The sequence below is a fragment of the Mesocricetus auratus genome, unplaced genomic scaffold, assembly GCF_017639785.1.
Source record: "Mesocricetus auratus isolate SY011 unplaced genomic scaffold, BCM_Maur_2.0 Super-Scaffold_15014, whole genome shotgun sequence".
Classification (NCBI taxonomy): Eukaryota; Metazoa; Chordata; class Mammalia; order Rodentia; family Cricetidae; genus Mesocricetus; species Mesocricetus auratus.
Window position 1 is genome coordinate 5,649,167 of NW_024429186.1, and position 23,490 is coordinate 5,672,656.

Genomic DNA, 23,490 nt, shown 5'->3' on the forward strand with positions numbered 1-23,490 from the left:
GTGAATAATTACAAGGTTTATCTCTCTGACACTGGCTTATGTCACTGAGGATGGTTTTCACTAGTTTCACCCATTTACCTAAAAATTTCATGTGTTCATCATTTTTTACAGCTGTGTAGTAGTCCATTGTGTAAATGTCTGCCATTTTGCTCATGCAGCCTTCAAGCGAGGGGCATCTTGGTAGTTTCCAGGTCCTGGCAATTATGCATATTGCAGCTATGAACATTGTTGATCAAGTAGTCTTGTGGTATGATCAAGTAACCTTTGGGTATATGCCCAAGAGTGGAAACACTGTGCCTTGATTTAGATTGATTCACAGTTATCTTGTATCCTGATAAGGTAATGATTTTCAAAATGACTGAACAAGTTTTCACTCCCACAATCAGTGGGGTAGTGCTTCCTGAATCCACATAATCTTTAAAATATCCTGTCCTCACGATTTTTTAAATCTTTGACATTATGACCTCTGTAAGATGGTATCACAGTCATTTTGAATTACAATTCCATGGTTATTAAAGATAGTGAGCACTTCCATATATGTATTTGGGCTACATGAGATTATTCTGGCAAGAATTCTTTGTTTACATCTGTATCCCAATCTTTAATTGAGTTATGAAGTATTTTGATATCTAATATCTTATGTTTTCTGTATTTAGAACATAAGTCCTCTGTCATATGTAGGGATGGTGAAGGTCTTTTACCATTCTTTAGGGTGTCATTTTGAGTTATTTATGGTGTCCTTTGCCTTACAGAGATTTTGAGTTTCAGGAGGTGCCATCTAGTCATTGTTGCTTTCAGTGTCTGAGTGTTACTTGGGTTATAGTCAAGAAGAGGTCTCCTGTGCCAATGGGCTGCATACATACTGTGGTATATCCATTGCATGATATATCACAATATTTTCTGGCATCCAAAGTTACAGTATGCATGTGACATTTGCACACACACACACACACACACAACACACACATACACACTCACACACACACATGATAAATACCAAATACCAAGTTCTCCTGAACAGAAATGTATGGGTATATGATTTGGAAAGGTAAAAAGGAGCATTTTTTGTGATAGATATTTTCAGTAGAATAGCGGATTGTCAATGTAGTTTTGATTTGTGATTCATGAAACCTTTGGATCTTTAAAACTGTTACAATCTCATGTATGTCAGTATAATTAAAACATTAAAATTTGACACATAATTTTAAAATTCATGTATTGCCAACTATTAAAAGACTTAGAAAATATGTATTTAAACTGATGTATTACAAGTTGACAAAATTGTCCTCTATATTATGGTCCTGGATAGATGAACAAAACATAGAAATTTTCTCATTCTAGTTCTAGGAAATACAATGCTTTCTTTTGTCCTACATCGTCACCAGTCATGCAGGTGAAACAAATGCATATGTGTAGACAGACTATAATTACAATCTACCACAATATCTCTGTTCTTTCACTTCATTTTATGGTTCAGAGGGCAGTATTCTATCATTTCCTGTAGATAAAGGAACTGTTTTACAACAGACTTATTCAAAGCAAGTGCAGTGCCTTCATAAACTACTTATTATGATATCATTGAAACTTTGATTTATTTTTTAGTGTTATGGGAGGTTGATCCCACTATCTAAAGAATGCAAGACATGTGCTTTACCACCTAGTTGCCTCTCCAGCAACCATTATTGAATCTTGCTCTCTTCATTCATATTTATACATTTGAAGAGTTCATTCAGGCTAAATAACAATTAAGATACCATTGTGATATAGTACAATGCATTCCTGGAGGAAGAACAAAAGACGCTCACTTTGATGAATAGATGGGCCATGTGATACTTTTACTTTAAAAGATTAGAATAATTCTGCGTATTGATTTCTTTTTTGTCTTTGATGATTTTGATATTCAAAGTCCACTCACTTCTATGCCTCTAATATTCTTTCTTATGTTAAGAATATTTTCAAATATATGCTAATCTACACTCACAATTATACAGTATTTAGAGACTGTCCAAATTATACCTTCAATAATTGATCTACCAACGATGAGTTAATCAAGAAAAGAATATGATCAAGAGAAGAATATGAACAGCTTTCTCATTCATACAGACAAAATAAATTATGAAACAGTTTTTTCAGATAAGCATCATTTCTAAAGATTTTTAAAATTTATTTTACATTTTTCTTCATTTATTTTTCATTTTTAAAATTAAAATCTGACCAGGTAATTTTTGTGCCCCCATTTTGATAGATTAAATAGCTGCAATAGTCCTCCTTCACTTTAGCTCTCTCTCTTTTTCTCTCTCAAACTCATGAAAAATCAATTGTTCTATAGTTAGATTTTGACTTACATATTATGTATGAGAAAGGGTCAGTAGAAAAACGAATATGCCACAATAAAAATAAAGCTAGATCTTTTGATACTGCACACACCAGATTTTTTATTAATTGTTGAACATTTTAAACAGGCATTGCAATGATCAACTCTGCCCTGCATTTATATTTATTATTATGTATGGGTGCTTACCTGCATACATATATGTGTACAACATACAAACCTTTTGTGTATGTACTTCAAATCTTCTATAACATGAGACACATTCACTTATGAGCAATCATATGCGTAATGGAAAGCAAACCTAGGTCCTATGCAAAACCACACCTTCTTCTTCAATGCTAAGACATTTCTCTCCTGCCAACCTAACAGATTAAAAGCCTGGGAAGCAAAATAGAATTTAATAAAATTTTATAATAAAGTTTATGATGCATAACTTTCTCATGATGTGAATTCATATTGGTATGCAATGTTTATGGACAGGACTCAGCCTAATTGTAGGGCAGGATCACACTCCCTTACTATCATTCACTTTAATGAGCCCACCACTTTAACACTTAAGAAAAGAAGTAAGCCTCCAACTGTTAAACATTAAAAGAAACCCAAATCTATAAATGCACCTAATACCAGTGCCTGTTATTCTGGAGTACCTAGAATTACATCCCAGTAACCAAACAGCAGCTAGTAATTTTCAAACTGCCAGTTCTTCTGGATAAAACAGTGTTTTGGTCTCTTTGGTGACTGCATGCATATTAGAAAATACCCTTATGCTGGAAATGAAAATAAAATCTTAATTTAAATGTGAAATCTCACCATAATAACTTTGAATCAGGAATATTTATGGTACAAAATAAGTCTTTGCTAGTTCCTACTAAACACAGCTGCATTAAGTCTCATGTTGTTCTTTAATAGAAATGTGACAGATGCAGATAATTTTGATGGTTAGTGTCATGTGAAATTCATACATACCACTAGACATCAATATAAAAGGCTGTCCTACCCTTATCATTTCCATATCTGTGCCTCTTATGAGACACAAAAATTTGAAGGTTCTTAGGTCAAATGCATGAACATATATCCAAAATATACACACATGTGTGTGTGTGTATGTGTGTGTGTGTGTGTATTTGTGTGCAATTACATGCACACATGAGTCCCGGTAACCTTGAAGCCTACAAGGGGCCATCTGATTCTTTAGATAATTTGCTCCAGGAAGTACTGAAGAGAATGTTGATGATGCATATTTTTTAATGTCCTCCGCACCAACAACACATGCTGTTAACTACTGAGGCACCTATCCAGCTTCTACAAAAGATTTTCTATCTGTTCATCAAAATGTCACTCTCTTTCATGTTCTATTTTCTAACTCCTTGGATGCTTCGGGATCTTCTTCACTTCCCCCCACAAGATGGAATGCTGTTTTAAATATATTTGCAAACCAACCAAGCTGCCTCAAACATAACTTTTATTTTTTCCCTTAGCACTCTACTGCTTTCGAAGTCATTCATTCATTCATGGCATTTATTTTGTACAGTTTTATATTTTAAAGCAGAAAATAAAATTTTTACTCTGCACTATTTTTAGATCTTATGAAATCAGTAACTAAGTGAAAGACTATAGGAAATAATGTAGACAGCAATAGTACATATGATTCTGGAGGGCTGCATCATTAAAAGAAACAGTGAGAGTCATTTTAAAAGAGATAGATCATGCATTGCAATTGAATATTTGGTGAATATGAGTGAACAATAAAATTCTGAGTTAGAATTCATGAAATATCAGTTCTGGAAGGTGATAGTACCCTGACACTTTGAAGAGATTTTTCTTGCTGGTCTTACCAAAATTATGTAGCACTTGGGAACAAAGATGCATCCCAGCATCCCAGCACTGGAAGCCAAGATGGAGAAAATTTCCACAGCTACTATGACCTTACCCTTGGTGCTATGGTACACAGGGAGGAATGTGATCCAGACACAGCAGAACAACAGCATGCTAAAAGTCAGGTATTTGGCTTCATTGAATGTGTTAGGCAGATTCCTGGACAAGAAAGCCATGGTGAAGCTCGCCTGAGCCAGGCTGGCCAGGTATCCCAGGACACAGTAGAAGGCAGTGAATGAACCCTTGATGCACACAATGATGATGTGACCATGCTCAGAGTGTGTATCAATATTAACAGAGGGAGGAGAAGCTCCCAACCAGACTGTACAGATAATAACTTGGATGAAAGTACAGATGACAATGATGTAGTTAGGTCCTCCTGAAACCAAGAAGCATCTCATTCTTCTTCCAGGGGCTGTGACTTTGAAAGCCAGAAGAACAGTCACTGTTTTGGCCAGCACAGTGGAAACAGCCACAGTGAATACAACTCCAAATGTGATTTGCTGCAAGATGCATGTAGCTGAGTTTGGATGGCCAATGAAGAGTAGGGGGCAGAGAAAACAAAATAAGAGTGAGATGAGCAAGATGTAACTGAGCTTCTGGTTATTGGCCTTCACAATGGGAGTGTCATGGTTCTTGACAAAGACTCCGAGAACCAGAGCTGTGAATGCCGAGAAGCACAAGGCTATTAAGGCAAGAGTTATCCCTAAAGGGTCTTCATAACTCAGAAATATCATTTCTTTTTGAAGACACTGGTTCTGCTCTATGTTGGCAAACTGGTCATCAGGGCATTTCACACAGTGATCTACATCTGAGGAGGAGAGTAATGTATCATTAGTTCATGTTCAGCATTTTTATTGACACAGTGCATTTCAGCTATATGTACAGAGGAACCATTGAAATGTCTGCATTTTGTTTTTGAGGATGTCATAGAAGTATCTTTCTGCCTAGAAATGCTTCCATTTCATTATGCTAATTATCTATATAAGGAACAAAAGCAAATAATTTTTGTCTGTTTAGAGCTATTAATGAAATAATGTGATCTGGTATCAAGAAGCACAGATTTTTTTGCTACATTCTGGGGGCTATGAAAAAGTTACCTATATCGGTAAAGTTACAAATGCTAATTTCATTAACCCAGTTTTTCTGACTGTTTTTAAAATCCCAGATCCCATGGATTCAGTGCCTCCTGATTTCTTGTCTTTGTCATTTCTATGAATGCTGTCCCCATGAGATATGAAGACTTTGTTTCCTACTGGCACCAAACCGTTGTTATATTTTCTGTTTCAAATTTTCTGGCCAAAACACATTTAAGTAAAAGCACCTTTAAATGAAATCAGCAGTTTGTATAATTGTGTTTATATTCATTTGTAAATATTCATATATAGGATCAAAAGATCTGTTGAATTTGAAAGTTAATGCGATTATATAGAGTAAGTAGGAGGGTGAGAGTGAGTGATGAATAGTGTTTGGGAACTGCATAAAAAAAAGAAATATCGTAAACACAGCCTTAATTTATTAGTGTTCTAGCAATAACAACAGCAAACTATTTAGTCTTGTCCAGAAGACACTGTAGCCTATCTGTGAAAGTAGAATCCTCTGTATATACTTGGCTTTAGAATGCCCGTACATAGTGATTATGCTCCATTTTGAAATACACAATACCCTTCTTCTTCCCTAATTTCCATCTCTATGAGACCCATAATCTGTGGATGTACTCAGTAGTGAACTTGATACTGACAAGCAACATTAGACAAATAACACAAGAGCCTTTAAGGCAGAGTGCTAACATAGAATGTTGTGTTGATTAATAGTACCCTATTTATGTTGTGATAACCATTATAGCAAGTGTATAAAACCTTATAGCAGTTGCTCTTAATCACCTTAAAATTGCAGACAGTAATAGAGGGCTTTGAATATTTTAAGGGTGTTATCGAAAACAATGGTTTTTGCACTTTATTCTGTTAATTTGTTTAAGGGCATGGGAATTTCGTTTGACTGTACGAGAATGTATTGCTCTCGCAGAAGACCTGAATTCAGTTCTCACTATAAAATTCAGGTGTCTCGCAAATTTGTGAAATTAACTGTATAGGCATTGGATGGCTCTCACCAGCACTCTCCTTTAGATGCACATATCCACCAACCTTAAATAATATACATAATCAAAGTAATAATAAAGATAGTTTGATAATTTTTCTTAAATATTCATTAATCTTATGTAGTTTTACACTAAAACAGTTAATGATACTTTGTTAATTTACTTTGAAATGTGTTTTATGTGATGCTGCATGGGATGCCTTCTATGACATGGGTCCTAAAGGTGAGCTCAGGCTATTTGTATTAGTAGGAAATGATTTAACTGCAGTTTCATCTCACTGTATATAAATATACATTATGAACTTTCATTTCATTATGTGGGATGACAGGCAAAAGCAGTAAAAAAAAGCATCAGTCTACCATTTTGTTTATAACATCCTGAATAAATAACCTTTTGACTAATATGTGGTTTATAGTTGATAGCATTGTTTGAATAATTGTGGCTAATTTTGTGGCATAATTACTGGGCTATGTTCATAAAAATATTGAACATAGTTTTAATATTATGTATCAATACATTTCCCCACTGTCCTAATTTTTCATTCAAGTTGAATCTTTGATAAGAGTTCTCTGGATATTACATGGAGTTTTCTGCCTCTTCTCAGCTGCTCCTGAAAATTGAACTTTAATAATTTTCTCTTAACATGACAGAGGATTTGTATATGATTACCAGCAGGCACATTACATAGTAAAGAGGACTCATTGCCCTAAACTGTTCTCTGTGAGCAGCTGCGCACATCGGGTATGCATAAAGTTATATAGGCACACACATATGCAAAAATACTAAATCATTTGGAAAAAATTAAGACACAAATGTAATTCAAGACCAAATGTAATTTTAAAGAGATTAATCACTGGAAATACCTTGTGTGAAATACTCTCAGATTGCTCATTGATTATCAAAACTGTCTCTTTGAGAAAATGCCACCTACTATGAATGTACAATGAGCCAAGATGAGGGTCAAGGCATCAGGATTTTTATACTGAGACATAGTTAATGATCATATTCTTATAAAGTTTAACTTAGGCAAATACATTGTGTTTCTGCAATTTAGTTTAAGACCCCTTTAGCATCCACTGTGCAGAGTGGGAGGAATGATCAAAGTGAAATGTTTATTACTTCCTCAATACTCACTTGTCTCATTAGAGATTTCATTTTCTGGGCAGGGCTTGCATTTAAAACAGCAGACAGCCATTCCTTCCTGCTGGAATTTTATGAAGCCAGGACCACAATCAGCACTGCACACAGAGGGTGGTGGTATCTGAGGAAAGTTAGACACATGGTGATACCAAAAGTTTTGCCTAATCCTTTCATACCTATATTACATAGCATGTTTAGGTATTGGTAAGGTAATTTCATACAAACTAACTGTGTGATCACATTACAAAATCAAGGTTTCTAAAAGGCATAAAGGAGATAAATAAAAATTCTGGTATACAGACTAGTCTATAACCCTATCTGTGAAGCATTTTATTAAGTGGTAATGGGTAGTGTTGTCCCTAAACAGGGCATTATGATAAATGCATGGAATGCAAGCCAATTAGCAGTGTTCTTTCAGGGACTATGCTTTAGCTACCATCTCCAGATTCCTGCCTGGTATTACTTTGACTGTAAACAATGAGCCAAATCTCCCATTCCCCCTGAATTTACTCATGGAAAGTGTTTAGTCACAAAAACTGAAAAGCAAAGTAGGATGAGTGAGCATCTGAAACAAGGGAAATATCTCCTAAAATCTCAGACAACACACATTAACTCCAATGAAAGAGTACGGCAAAGAATGATATACAGAGTGGGAAGAGCAAAGTACTCAATAGGCATGACCCAGTGTATTTTGTTATGAGGAAGTGCTGACTTGATGTGTAGTGATCTGGAAGGTAAAGTTTTTCCCAATGTGAAACATCCAATGAAAACTACGAATGCATGTGTAACCTGAATAAAAGTAACACTGTTTAAAGTTAAAGATTTCTTAATTTGAAAATGTATACACTATCTTGCTTTTTTTCATAATTTTTTATTTAACGTTTTATTTTATGTATTTTATATCATTTTTATTTTAATTTTAAATAGCTTGTTTTACATGTCAATCCCAGTTCCCTCTCCCTCCCCTCCTCCTGCATTCCCCTTCACCCCCCCCCAGCGTCCCACCCTATTGCCAATTCCTTCCACATAGGGGATATCTAGAGTCTGTCATTTCACTCCGGGTAGGGTCCAGGCATTCCCCTAAGAGTCCAGGCTGAGAGAGCATCCCTCTTTGTGCTATGGGCACACAATGACTGTTTGTATTCCAGGGATAGACACTGATCCACTGCTCAAGGCCCCATAGGTTGCCCAGGCCTTCTCACTGACACTCACATTTGGGAGGGTTCAGATCAGTCCCATGTTAGCCTCCCCGCTGTCAGTCTGGGGTCCAAGAGCTCTCCCCTGTTCAGATCAGCTGTCTCTGCTGGTTTTGCCAGCCCATTCTTTGCCAATTTGCTCATCACTCCTCTCTTTCTGCCACTTGGTTCCTTGGGTTCAGTTCAGTGTTTAACTCTGTGTTTGCCTCTGCTTCCATCAGCCACTGGATGAAGGCTCCCAGATGGTTATAGACATCAAGTTCACTATCAGGAAAGGGCATTAGAGGTGGTCTCTCCACTATTACATAGCTTGCCAATTGGTGTTATCCCTTTAGATCACTAGAGTGCCTGATCCATCTCCTAACCTATGATTCCCTCTTCCCCCTATTCTACCCCCACCCACTCAACTTCCTATTCCCCCATGACTTACTCTGTCTTTCTCTTCTCCCCCTCTCTTCTTCCCAGCTCCCACTCCCTCTTACCCCTCACCGTGTTCCCCATCCATTCAGAGGATCTTGTCTCAATCCTCTTCTCTTGGGTACTATGCATATATGCATATCTTTTAGGTTCTTTCCTGTTTCCTAGACTCTCTAGAAACCATATATGAGTGAGTACATACCATGTTTTTCTTTTTGCTACCGGTTTACCTCACTCAGGATGGCTTCCTACAGTGCCATCCATTTACCTGTGAATTTTAAGATTCCATTGTTTTTTTTCTACTGAGTAATACTCCATTATGTAAATGTACCACATTTTCTCCACCCACTCTTCAGTTTAGGGGCATCTAGGTTGCTTCCAGGTTCTGGCTATTACAAATAATGCTGCTATGAACATAGTGGAGCAGATGCCCTTGTTGTATGAATTTGCCTCATTTGGGTATGTGCCCAAGAGTGCAATTACTGGGTCTTGAGGTAGATTAATTCCCATTTTCCTGAGGAATCTCCACACTGATTTCCAAAGAGGCTATACGAGTTGGCACTCCAACCAGCAGTGGAGTAGAGTTCCCCTCTCTCCGCATCCTCTCCAGCATAAATTGTCTTCAGTGTTTTTGATTTTAGCCCTTCTGACAGGAGTAAGATGGTATCTCAGAGTTGTTTTGATTTGCATTTTCCTGATAACTAAGGATGTTGAGCACTTTCTTAAGTGTCTCTTGGCCATTTTAGCCTCCTCTACTGACAATTCTCTATTTAGCTCTGTACCCCACCTTTTAATTGGATCCTTTGGTGTTTTGGAGACTTGTTTCTTGAGTTCTTTGTAAATTTTGGAGATTAGCCCTCTGTCAGATGTGGGGTTAGTGAATATCTTTTCCCATTCTGTGGACTGCCTTTTTGTCTTGTTGACTGTGTCCTTTGCCTTACAGAAGCTTTTTAGTTTCAGAAGGTCCCATTTGTTAATTGTCGAACTCAGAGTTTGTGCCACTGGTATTATGTTTAGGAAGTGGTGGTACACTATCTTTCTTTAACAAGAACCTGATGATGGACATCTATATGTTGCTCTAGAGGGGTCCTGATTCTTGCTTGTTCACTTTGCATCTTTGGTTTTGTGTTAAATTGTGGGTCAAACGAAAGCATCTCCTAATCACAGAATCATCTCATGATCACAAGAATGGAGAATTCCAATTCTTCTTTTCTGTTGTTGTTTTTGTTGAAGCAAAGTCTCAGTGGGTAGTTATCGATTTCATAAACTTTCTTTACCATAATGTATTTAATTCCTTGCTTTTTGTATGTATCTTCATTTATTGTTTAATTTGATAATATTTTATGGGCTAGTTTGAATTAGAGTGAAGACAATGAATGCTATTATCCATATTCTGCCAGTTTCACTTAAGTAAGAGGTTACTTAAGGATTTCTGTATGGCTAGAACTCCTCAAGTAGTTCAGGTTTACTACAAAGAGTACCAGATTCTTTGTTCAAAGAGTTTGAATTAAAGATATGCACCACAAACACACCTGACTCCATATGACTTTAATGGATATTACTTGAGTTACCTCCCCATGTAGTACAATGCTGTCAATATGTTTGTCATGGAAAATATTAATACATCAAGATGTGCTCGTTGTATTCTGTCAGGGTTTGTTTCTTTTTTATTTTTAAATTTAAATTTAAATTAGAAACAATGTTGCTTCACATGTCAATTCCAGATCCCTCTCCCTTTCCTTCCCCTCCTCCCACACTCTTCCACCAACCCCTCCAATATACCACCATTTTCCCAGGGAGGGTGAGGCCCACCATGGGGATGTCCATGGTCTGTCATTTCATCCAGGGGAGGGCCTAGATCCTACACCTAGAGTCCAGGGTGAGGGTACATCTCTCATTGTTGGATGGTATTTCAAATTCCATTTGTATACCCGGGATAAATACTGATCTGTTACCCAAGGTTCAATAGATTACCTAGGCTTCCTCACTGACAATCATATTCAGGGGGTCTTGATCAGTCCCATGCTGGGTCTGGGATTCAAGAGCTAACACTTGTCAGGTCAGCTGTTTCTGGGGCGTGAAATCAGCCTAGTCTTAAACCCTTTGGTCATCAGTCCTCCCTCTGTCATTGGATTCCTTGAGTTCAGCTGTGGGAGTCTACCTCTTCTTCCATCAGCCACTGAATGAAGGTCCTGTTTCCCAGACTCTCTGGCCATGGGATTGTAGGCTGGCACTCCCCAGATCTATGTCTAAAATCCATATATGAGAGAGTACATGCCATGTTTCCCTTTTTGTGACTGGGTTACCTCACTCAGGATGGTTTCTTCCAGTGCCATCCATTTTCCTGCAAATTTCAGGATTCTGTTGGTTTTTTTTTTCTGAATAGTACTCCATTGTGAAAATGTACCATATTTTCTTTAAGGATTTTGAGCACTTTTTCAAGTGCCCCTCAGCCATTTTAGACTCCTCTGTTAAAAATTCTCTATTTAGTTCTGTAGCCCACTTTTTAATTGAGGGAATTTCAACTGAGATTTTTACTTGATTTTTTTGCTTTACCTTTGTATGATTTAGTTTGAATTTTTTTTATTTTGTTCCTTTACAGAAATTCTTTGTCACATGATCATTGTCTAATTGTGTGCAAGTTATCAGGATTTCATTGCTTTTCAATAAGTTATTTGTGTCCTCTTGAAGTTTTTCGGAAGACTCTTATAATAGTTTTTTGATTTCCTTGTTCAGTATATCATGGAACATACTCTACTTTGTTTATTAATGTAAGATTTAGAGTCATGATGCTTTGATATCTTCCTGTATATTTCTTTGTTGAATTTCTTCTTTTTAATTTGCATTTCTGAAAGCAGAACATAGGTTTAATTGTCTTTAATCCCCAGTATTCTTCTGGTGTATGCTTTTTTCCATGCTCAAGTGAGGAGTGGGTAGAATGGACATGCACTTTTACTGATGCACTCTGGGTGAATATGCAGATCAGGAGCTACACATTCAGCTTATATGTTCTTCTCCCTGAGTATGACCCTGCTCACACTTGGGGAAAGTAAAAAAAAACTCTAACTTTCCTACTATCTAGGAAATCTGAGATATCACGTAAGGTTATTTTTGAAGAATTTGCTGAAATCACAGTCTTTCAATACTATTTTATACTCGGCAGTTTGCATTGCATACCTTAACACCACACACATCATCCCGATAAAATACCCATGACAGATAAAAGGATATTTCATTTACAAATTTCCTCAAAACTGGTTTTTTTTTACTAGAAATGCTCCAAATAAAGAGAAGAAAATTAGACACTCCATTATTAGTTTGAATGAACTATAAAATAATTAATGGGAGCAAGAAAAATATCTCTAGTGATAAAATACTTTTATAGTATACTATTCAGAGCTGGAATTATAACTCAGCATTACATAATAATTCCTGCTCAAGAATAGGACTCAGGTTTGATTTCTAATAGCCACTGTGTGGTATTAACCTTTTTCCATTTCTTAAGAATAAGTCTTCTGTTATCCATATGAGCCACATTCACAGCATATGCAAGCGTACATGAGGACAAAACACCCATACAAACACAGAAAAAGAAATAAAAAAACAAGGTAATAATTCATAGACTATATAATATGCATCCTAAAAATGTTAATTTATGGTTAGAGGTGCTGACAATTTGGGAATTCTTTGTCAAATATTTAAAAATTAAATAATATAATGCAGGTTTTTTTATTTTGATTTTACTCCATCCATATCGCAGCCTAACTTTTCAACATCTGTGCCCAAGATTCAGCTCAAAGGAAGAAATTACTGTGTGGTAATCAGTATGTTACCAAGACAATATTGCGCACTTTATTGGAAATTATACTAAATCATTTTGACAGCTGGTTTATACTCATATTTATAACCATAATCAGTTTTGGATATGATAAAATGCACTATATTCATGCTGAAAATCCTCAAAAGATTAATAAAGCGTCAAACAAAAAAGAAGAAGGACACTTCATATTCATCAAAGGAAAAATACATCAAGATGAAGTCTCAATTTTAAACATCTACGCCCCAAATACAAAGGCACCTACATTCATGAAAGAAACATTACTAAAGCTCAAAATGCACATAAAATCTCACACACTAATAGTAGGAGACTTCAACACTCCACTCTCACCGCTAGACAGGACCTCCAGACAGAAACTTAACAAAGAAACAAAAGAACTAATAGAAGTTATGACCCAACTGGGTTTAACAGACATCTATAGAACATTCCACCCAAATACAAAGGGATATACCTTCTTCTCGGCACAACATGGAACCTTCTCTAAAATTGACCACATAATAGGAAACATAGCAAATCTCCACAGATATAAAAAAATTGGAATTACCCCCCTGCATCTTAACAGACCACCATGCATTAACATTAGAATTCAACAATAACACAAAGACAGAGGGTGAGCATGCTAATTAACAAAATCAGGGATGAAAAAGGGGACATAACAACAGACTCTGAGGAAATCCAGAGAATCATCAGGGCATACTTTGAAAATCTGTACTCCACAAAATTTGAAAATTTAAAGGAAATGGACAATTTCCTGGATAGATATCACTTGCCAAAACTAAATCAAGAACAGATAAACAATCTAAACAGACCTATAACCACTAATGAAATAGAAGCAGTCATCAAAAGTCTCCCAAATGAAAAAAGCCGAGGCCCAGATGGCTTCAGTGCAGCATTCTACCAGAAATTCAAAGAAGAGCTAATTCCAATACTCCTCAAAGTATTCCACACAATAAAAGCAGGAGGCTCACTGCCAAACTCTTTCTACGAGGCTACAATTACCTTGATACCCAAGCCACACAAAGACACAACTAAGAAAGAGAACTATAGACCAATTTCCCTCATGAACATTGATGCAAAAATACTCAATAAAATACTCGCAAACCGGATTCAAGAACACATCAGAAAAATCATCCACCATGATCAAGTAGGCTTCATCCCAGGAATGCAGGGATGGTTCAACATTAGAAAATCTATCAATGTAATCCACCATATTAACAATCTGCGAAAGAAAAACCACATGATCATCCCACTAGATGCTGAAAAAGCCTTTGACAAACTCCAGCACCCCTACATGATAAAGGTCCTAGAGAGATCAGGGATAACATGAATGTACCTGAATATAATAAAAGCAATATACAGTAAACCAACAGCTAACATCAAACTAAATGGAGAGGAACTCAAAGCAATTCCTTTAAAATCAGGAACAAAACAAGGCTGTCTACTCTCTCCATATCTCTTCAATATTGTACTTGAAGTTCTAGCTACAGCAATAAGACAACAAAAGGAGATAAAGGGGATACAAATAGGAAAAGAAGAAGGCAAATTTCACTATTTGTAGATGATATGATAGTTTACATAAGTGACCCAAAAAACTCCGCAAGGTTACTCCTAGAGCTGATAAACACCTTCCGCAATGTGGCAGGATACAAGATAAACTCAAAAAAATCAGTGGCCCTATTATATACAGATGATGAAGTGACTGAGAAAGAAATCAGAGAAACATCATCCTTTACATTAGCCAAAAACAGCATCAAATATCTGGGGATAATGTTAACCAAGGAAATTAAAGACCTGTATATCAAGAACTTCGTGTCTTTAAAGAAAGAAATCAAAGAAGATACCAGAAAATGGAAAGATCTCCCATGCTCTTGGATTGGTAGGATCAACATAATAAAAATGGCAATCTTGCCAAAAGCAGTCTACAGATTCAATGTAATCCCTATCAAAATTTCATCACAATTCTTCAAGGACCTGGAAAGAACATTAATCAACTTTATATGGAAAAACAAAAGGCCCAGGATAGCTAGAACATCCCTATACAATAAAGGAACTTCAGGAGGCAGCACCATACCTGACTTCAAGCTCTATTATAGAGCTATAGTCCTGAAAACAGCTTGGGATTGGCACAAAAATAGCCAGGTAGACCAATGGAACCGAATCTAAAGCTCTAATTTTAACCCACACACCTATGAACACTTGATTTTTGACAAAGAAGCTAAAACTGTACAATGGAAAAAAGAAAGCATCTTCAACAAATGGTGCTGGCATAACTGGGTACTGGTATGCAGAAGACTGCAGATAGATCCATGTTTATCGCCTTGTACAAAACTTAAGTCCAAATGGATCAAAGATCTCAATATAAATCCAGCCACACTGAAACTTTTAGAAGAGAAAGTGGGAGATACTCTTCAACGAGTTGGTACAGGAGACCACTTCCTAAACATAACACCAGTGGCACAGGCACTGAGATCGACAATTAACAAATGGGACCTTCTGAAACTAAAAAGCTTCTGTAAGGCAAAGGACACACACAGTCAAAAAGACAAAAAGGCAGGCCACAGAATGGGAAAAGATATTCACTAACCCTACATCTGACAGAGGGCTAATCTCCAAAATTTACAAAGAACTCAAGAAACAAGTCTCCAAAACACCAAAGGATCCAATTAAAAGGTGGGGTACAGAGCTAAATAGAGAATTCTCAGTAGAGGAGGCTAAAATGGCCAAGAGACACTTAAGAAAGTGCTCAACATCCTTAGCCATCAGGGAAATGCAAATCAAAACAACTCTGAGATACCATCTTACTCCTGTCAGAATGGCTAAAATCAAAAACACCGAAGACAATTTATGCTGGAGAGGATGTGGAGAGAGAGGAACACTCCTCCACTGCTGGTGGAGTGCCGACTCATACAGCCTCTTTGGAAATCAGTATGGAGATTCCTCAGGAAAATGGGAATTAATATACCACTAGACCCAGCAATTCCACTCTTAGGCATATATCCAAATGAGGCAAGTTCATACAACAAGGGCATCTGCTCCACTATGTTCATAGCAGCATTATTTGTAATAGCCAGAACCTGGAAGCAACCTAGATGCCCCTCAACTGAAGAGTGGATAGAGAAAATGTGGTACATTTACACAATGGAGTATTACTCAGCAGAAAAAAACAATGGAATCTTGAAATTCGCAGGGAAATGGATAGCACTGGAAGAAACCATCCTGAGTGAGGTAACCCAGTTGCAAAAAGACAAACATGGTATGTACTCACTCATATATGGATTTTAGACATGGATCAGGATAGTGCCAGTCTGCACTTCCACTGATAGAGAGTCTGGGAAACAGGAAAGAACCTAAAAGATAGGCATATATGCATAGTACCCAAGAGAAGAGGATGGAGACAAGATCCCCTGAATGGATGGGGAACAGGGCGAGGGGTGGGTGGAGTGGGACCTGGGAAGAAGAGAGGGGGTGAAGAGGAAGAGAGTTGGTCATGGGGGAACAGGAAGTTGAGGGGTGGGGGTAGAATAGGGAGAAGAGGGAATCATAGGATCAAATACAGATCAGGCACTAGAGCGACCTCGAGTGATCTAAAGGGATAACACCAACTGGCAAGCTAAGCAATAGTGGAGAGACCACCTCGAATGCCCATTCCTGATAATGAACTTGATGTCTATAACTATCCGGGAGCGTTCATCCTGTTACTGATGGAAGCAGAGGCAAACACACAATTAATCACTGAACTGAACCCAAGGAACCCAGTGACAGAGAGAGAGGAGTGATGAGCAAATTGGCAAAGAATGGGCTGGCAAAACCAGCAGAGACAGCTGATCTGAACAGGGGAGAGCTCTTGGACCCCAGACTGACAGTGGGGAGGCCAGCATGGGACTGATCTGGACCCCCCAAATGTGAGTGTCAGCGAGAAGGCCTGGGCAACCTATGGGGCCCTGAGCTGTGGATCAGTGTCTATCCCTGGTATACAGTCTTCGTGTGCCTATAACACAAAGAGGGATGCTCTCTCAGCCTGGACTCTTAGGGGAGTGCCTGGACCCTACCCAAAGTAAAATGACAGACTCTAGATATCCCCTATGTAGAAGGATTTGGCAATAGTGTGGGAGGGTGGGGGGAAGGGTAGTGCGGGAGGAGGGGAGGGAGATGGAACTGGGATTGACATGTAAAACAAGCTATTTAAAATTAAAATAAAAAATGATAAAAAAGGAGAAAAGGAGAAGCATAAAGTAAGAGGCTGGATAATGGTCCATAATATGACAATTTATCACATAAAGTTTTATGGAAGACAGAATGTTCCCACTTGACACTGTTACTGCTGTGTAATGGAAATATGTACAATTTGATTATACGCACCTGTGTACTTCCTGTGACCCACTCTATCATTTCTTCGTATACATGTACCTGTTGTCCATGTGGAAAATATGGACTATACTTCCCTATTTTCACTTTAAATGTAAGACCATGTGGGAAATTCCAAATCTGGAAAATGTCATACTCCTCGTCAAGGTCTTCTTTTTGGTTCATATTAACTGTGCCCCCAACAGGATTTCTGAATTGGGTCTTCTTCAGAAATGAATTCAGCTGTAAGACAGGCAGCATCCTATATTTTGTTTGTCCTTCATTGAAGAAAAAAATCTTATTTTATCTTAAATCAACATTATTGCAGGTACCCATGGATAAAGCTCAGTGAAAGGAAATGGATTAAAATTATAATAATATTCCTCAAATCATATTTCCCTCAGAGGAACCTGACAAACACATACAGAGAAATATATGCAGACACCAAGGAAGGTATGCAACACACAGGCACACACAGACACACACATGAGGCACAAAAACAGAGAGAGACTCACATCCATATAGAGATACACACAAAATGCAGCCACACAGTTATTTGACAAATATACACATACATACATACATGCCCTGCAATTCCTATACATATGCAGGCAAACATACACAGGCATATTCATCCAAACACACATTAAATAAAACACTGAAAAAACACCCACACAAATGTACACATACCCAAATACATACAGGGAAAAGCACCCAGATACAAACAACAACAGAGAGAAGTATTGAGAAACAGAAAAACATATCCTCACATTAAACACATACACACACATTTACACACAGACACAACAGAGCAGGTATGTATATGTGAAAGAACATAGATGGAAAAGTTCAAATATACACAAAGTCTCATGCAGAAACATTCACTGCCAAATACATACACAGGTAGATATTCACATGAAAAATACACATACAGAAAGACACAAACAAATTTATTATCAGTTCTTCCAGAAGACAGACAGATACTCATAGGAAACTATATGAAGACATATACACACACACAGATGAACAGAAAAGTTCAAACACACACAGATAGAGTGAGAAACCTCCAATCACACACATGAATGCACATGTACTTAGTGAACTGAGTCACAGCACTATTTCCTGTGTAATAACTATCAGAATGCCAACTGTCGTCCTCAGAGCTGTGAGTGGAGGAAGAACATCTGAGAACACTTGTAAATATCATCCGCTATATCATTTACAACATTAATGATGACTAATGTACAAAAATCTCATCTAATGACAGAGATTTTTCATGAGAAAGGACTGATAATGCTTACAATATTAGAGCAGGAATGATGATATTCACATGCTCAGTAACAAAATCACTAACTGTCGTGTGCTCCATTGCCTTTGCACTAGATACTTCTACCAATTTCTAGATTTACTCTATGAGAAGAAAGAAAAATACTCAGACAACATTATTTTGGGTATAATAATTCATAATCCACTGAGTTTGTGCATCTGAAAGACTCCTAAACATTTGGCATTTGTGACACCAAATATTATCCAATTGATGAAATAATACCTTCCAGCAGCTAGAGCCATGTCCTTTCCCTTTGTCCATTGGATGAGTATCTACTTGTTGTAGGTCCAACGCATGCAGTGCATGGGCTAAAGCATACACAGCATTGTATATGTCATAACTGCCATCACTAAGGGCCATGTCATAAGTCTGTATCAGTAGCCATTCCATAGAGGTATTCCATGAGTATTTCCTCAGTGTCTTACATTTGGATGTGCAAACTTCACAGTTGAAGTTCATCCATTCCATCCTTGTAAGGTAATCATCTGTTTTTTTGATAGGGTTCATTGCCAGGACAAATTTTTTAAAACCAGAAATATCATGATGGCGGGCAAAAGCTAGAGTCATTTGGGCTGTATGAACCACTAAGTCTCTTTCTATCATAGGCACATCCCACTGTGAGGTGATGACCCATATTCTCTGTAAACCTTGGGATTCCCACATTCGAAAGCTCACAGCAAGAGTACTGTCTGAGTCACCATAAATGATAACAACATTTGCCGATGATGTCTTGATTTGGTTATAATATACTTCAGCTCTTGACATGTATAACTGCATGCTGATTGGAATCATATTTAAAAAGGCAAGGCAGATTGTACTTTTTTCCAAGTATCTTCTCAAATATGAGAGAAATTGTGTGCCCTGATCATTGTCAGAGATGACCAGCCCCACCCAGTTCCATCTGAAATGAAGTATGACAGAGACCATGGCCAGGGCTAGAGATGTGTCCTTGGGGGCCATTTGATACAGATACGGAAACTTTGCATGATCACTTAGAATTGGATGGAAGGATCCAAATGTAACTTGAATGATCTAGGATGCAAGGAGCAATATAAGGCACCATGCATTCCTAAGAACTTGAAAACACGTTTTTTTCTTCAAAGATTTCTAGAAAACCCCCTAGGCTAATCCCCTTAGCTAGTAATCTTCCTTCATCTGTATTTGAAGCAAGGAAATGTGGACAGTCCATCATTCTCTGAATAGTACTTATGAGCTACATAGATTGACATAAAATTAAATCTAGTCCCCTCTGATACAGTTTTTAGTATCTGAGAATGGTGTCTATGAGGACACCATTTCAGTCAAACCCAAGATATAAAATTCTTACCTGTAGGGATTTCCAAAGGTAAATGAAATTCAGAATCATTGTAGATGTTTCCCAGCTTGGTCCTGTAAGTATCACATGACATATGTCTTCTTCACAGTAATAATTAGGGAACGAATCAGGGTCTTGTGCATTAATATTATCGACATTATACAATATAGACACATTGAAACAAGTATCTTTGTAGAAACTAAATACTAAAGATTTATTTGGTAATAGATCATGGTTCCTGTTTACCTCATCCAGGGTAAAAGCCAAGACCAATGCAAACTTTTTTCTCTCAGCTGGTATTCTGTAAAATGGTACAGGTTTAATATGGTCAGAAAACAATACATGAGTATTTGTAGTCACTACAAGGACTGTTTTGTACTGCAAAGTATTCCCAACCTTCCTCAAATACTGAAAAAAGTCTTTTGTTGTGAGGTTGGAAAGACCTAAGAACTTGAAAACTTGCAAACACTTTGACATCCATGGGGTTTTATCTCCCATAAATGAGATGCTACCTTGACATCTTACACAGAAAGTCTTTTCCATCTCTGGTTTGTGAGTTTTTCTTCAGAAGTTAGAGACAGGACACAGTCATTGGCCAAAGAGTAAACCTAGCCATCTTTACATTGAAATTATTCAGTAATATAAAAATGCACATGATGAGTTAGCCAAAGAGATTATTTTACTTTGTTATGAAAATTATTGAAATTGGTAAGATTAACCAAGAATCACAGATGAAATCACAATAATCGTCATTGGGCAATATTTGGATATGGACTTATGGTTCATGATAATTAGAGCACAATATAGTTTACATATCCTCCCATGTCCATCAAAATCTTATATTTCAGGTTTAATTGTGGCAGTCAAACATTATTTTTAATATTTATTTTTAAATAAATTCAAGTACAAAAGACACATTTGGTAAAAGATTTGAATGTCTACATCCATCTCTGTGTTTATCAGGATTAATTCTAACTTTGGCCACAAAAGACCACAAATCACTTGCTTTTGAATGAGAATTTCCTATAGCTTAGTATGGTCTCAAACGCACAAGGATACACCTGCTCTAGGTCCTGAGTGCACATATTAAATGTATGTATCCCCACTACAATATTATTCACATATTTCACTTTCACATTGAAATGTCATATATTCAAACTGGGAATATCTGACCATCATATATTTTCTACTAGATAATATGATTATCTATGCATTTACATTAACACAACACTAGAATTCTACTGAGTTTTGTATTGCCAGTATTCCATATGTGTGAACTAGAACACCATAAAGTATGAATGTTTTGTAATAAAAATGAACAGCAAGTCTGTTGGAAGAGAACAATATCATATTGTGTTTATTGTTAATGGGAAGAATGATAACTCATGTTTCTTACTAGTCATTTCATATTATATTATGAATATAATCAAATATGTTACTTTACTTGAATGATTTACACAGAGATAATTTAATCTGTTTTTCATTTAGGAATTGTAACTTTCTTATATCTCTGTATATAAAAATAGGTACTTTACAAAAGTCCCTTGTCACCAAAGAAAAAGGATCATTGTAATTTTCTGTAAAAACAAATGGATTTGAGAATATATCTCATACAAATTAAAGACTAACTTCACTACACAGATAGTAAGAAACATCAGTGACTAGAGCTCTCATATTTGCCTGTTGAACTGAATTGCTGTCTTTTAAACCAACCATCTGCATTCTACAAAATCGTCATGCATATAGTGCCTACATTGGTAAAATGAGCATCTATATTTTGAGAAATATAAGAAGTAAGTGATATAAGTGTTAGAATGTTAACAACTTATTAATACAGAAAAAACACATGAAGCTTAAATAAGGTCAAAGAACAGTTAGTAGGTAACTACTATCCATCTTCTCAAGTTTACCAAATATTGTATGCCACTGCTGTCACTCAGGCAATTGACAAGGGAAGTAAGAGGCCATCACTATTAGTTGTAACCTCAGTTTTTAAAGACTACAAACATGTCATTTACAATCCATACATTCCTTCCTTACTATAGAGGGAGAGCATGGAAGTGGACTTGCAATATTTAAAAGTCAGGGGTTGGCCATGTGTATACATAAAGTATGGAAAACAGGAAGAAAAATGGAGCTCATGAAAGACAAGTCCCCTACATATATTCTCAAGTAAGCTTCAGGAGTCAGAGTGGCTACAAGCAAGGAATTTCTGGGAGTTCTTAAAGTCTATGTGAAATATCTTTGCAGCTATGTGTGTCACAAATATTTGTGGTTCTTATACAAGCACATACTGATGAAATGATCATCAGCAGATTCTAAGATTCTAAGTCAATTTCCTTTCGTGTTCTTAGGATGAATTTCATTGAAATTTCGTTTTCTTTTCATAAGACAATAGTGGCTACTGAGCTATGGACAATGTCAAGAGGAGGGCTCTTTGTGATGGATCATGGTAGAGACTGCTTCCTTCTTTCCATTTCCAGCCTTTAAATTGGTAGGCTAATTGGAAGCAAAACAGAACACACATTGGACAAACAAAATAGTAAAATAACAGTCTTTAAAATTACTTGGGATTGTAGGGTGGTATGGAGCTTCAGAGAACAAGACAGAAGATGCCAGGCCCATCTTGAAATAGTCATGATGGCATTTATGTGGAAACTACAAAAATACTTACTGTATATTCAAAATTTGTTTGAAATACTCTTTATCCACTGGCCACTGCACAGTTCTTGGAGAGAAGACGCAACCTGTCTTCAAGTTTCTATCTTTACTGTGCTTCATTTTCCAAAAACACCTGGGGTGCGTAAAACTGGACATGAGAATTGGAATGTTCAGGAGCAGCAAGAGGAAAATCAAAATGAACATCTCTGTCGTGTGCTACACCAGGGGAGCATGAATTGTGAAGTGCCGTGCAGAGAAGCTCATAAAATGGGCCCACACTTTTCCTACCTGCTTATATTCCTTGGGAAAATGAGACACTAGTTTTGAATCTGTGATTGCTTTTTCTCCCAGGTGTTTCTTCAACCCTGGGGGAATATTAGAGAGTCTCTTCTCTGGGACTCTGCATCTGGGTTCACAGTGCATGTGAAAAATATGGGCTGATACATATATAAGGGAATAATTCAGTCTCTCATTCTATGACATCACTCATGTTTGTTGTTATAAGGCCCCTGAGAGGAACACCTTTTCAGAAAATTTTGTCCCACAACTATCTGAATTTATGTGAACACCATTAAAAATGAGATGAGTATATTTTCTCAAAACACTCACAGAGAATCAATAAATTAATGGTTCAAAAAGCAGACACCAATCAGAATTCATGATTTCACATGGGACTTCCATCAACAATGCCATGCCAGGATTAGGAAGGCTAAATTGTAGAGCAACTGACATCCACAGAATATGCCCTGTAACCTATGTTACACCATTGACAGGTACAGAATATTCAACCAAAGCCTGTGCTTCCATTGTGTAAAGAACCCATTATCAAGTCAAATCACAAAATTCCTGAATATTCCTGCATTCCAAAATGTCCAACTCATTACAGAATCATAATTCATTTACATGTTCAATGTCGATTTTTAAATATTGAAAAATATCCAGAGGGG

At 37.0% G+C, this 23,490-nt stretch overlaps 1 protein-coding gene across 1 annotated transcript; it reads right to left on the reverse strand.

Moving 5' to 3' along the window:
- Nucleotides 1–4,107: 4,107 nt before the first annotated feature.
- On the reverse strand, nucleotides 4,108–22,747 carry LOC106020980 (vomeronasal type-2 receptor 116-like). Its single transcript, XM_040742329.1, has 6 exons — nucleotides 22,557–22,747; nucleotides 19,895–20,183; nucleotides 18,790–19,599; nucleotides 17,256–17,483; nucleotides 7,440–7,566; nucleotides 4,108–5,018 (listed from the first exon to the last, which is right to left on the reverse strand). The coding sequence occupies exons 1-6, from the start codon at nucleotides 22,745–22,747 to the stop codon at nucleotides 4,108–4,110; spliced, it is 2,556 nt and encodes an 851-aa protein (XP_040598263.1).
- Between the last annotated feature and the right edge of the window lie 743 nt (nucleotides 22,748–23,490).

What these genes read in the sequence shown, in the direction of transcription:
- LOC106020980 (XM_040742329.1), bottom strand. Translation starts at nt 22,747, where the DNA reads ATGTTCATTTTGATTTTCCTCTTGCTGCTCCTGAACATTCCAATTCTC. An exon ending in AAACAAATTTTGAATATACA is followed by an intron (nt 20,184 to 22,556) that starts GTAAGTATTTTT and finishes ACCATTTTACAG; the next exon opens with AATACCAGCTGAGAGAAAAA. An exon ending in TGAAATCTCTAATGAGACAA is followed by an intron (nt 5,019 to 7,439) that starts GTGAGTATTGAG and finishes TCTCCTCCTCAG; the next exon opens with ATGTAGATCACTGTGTGAAA.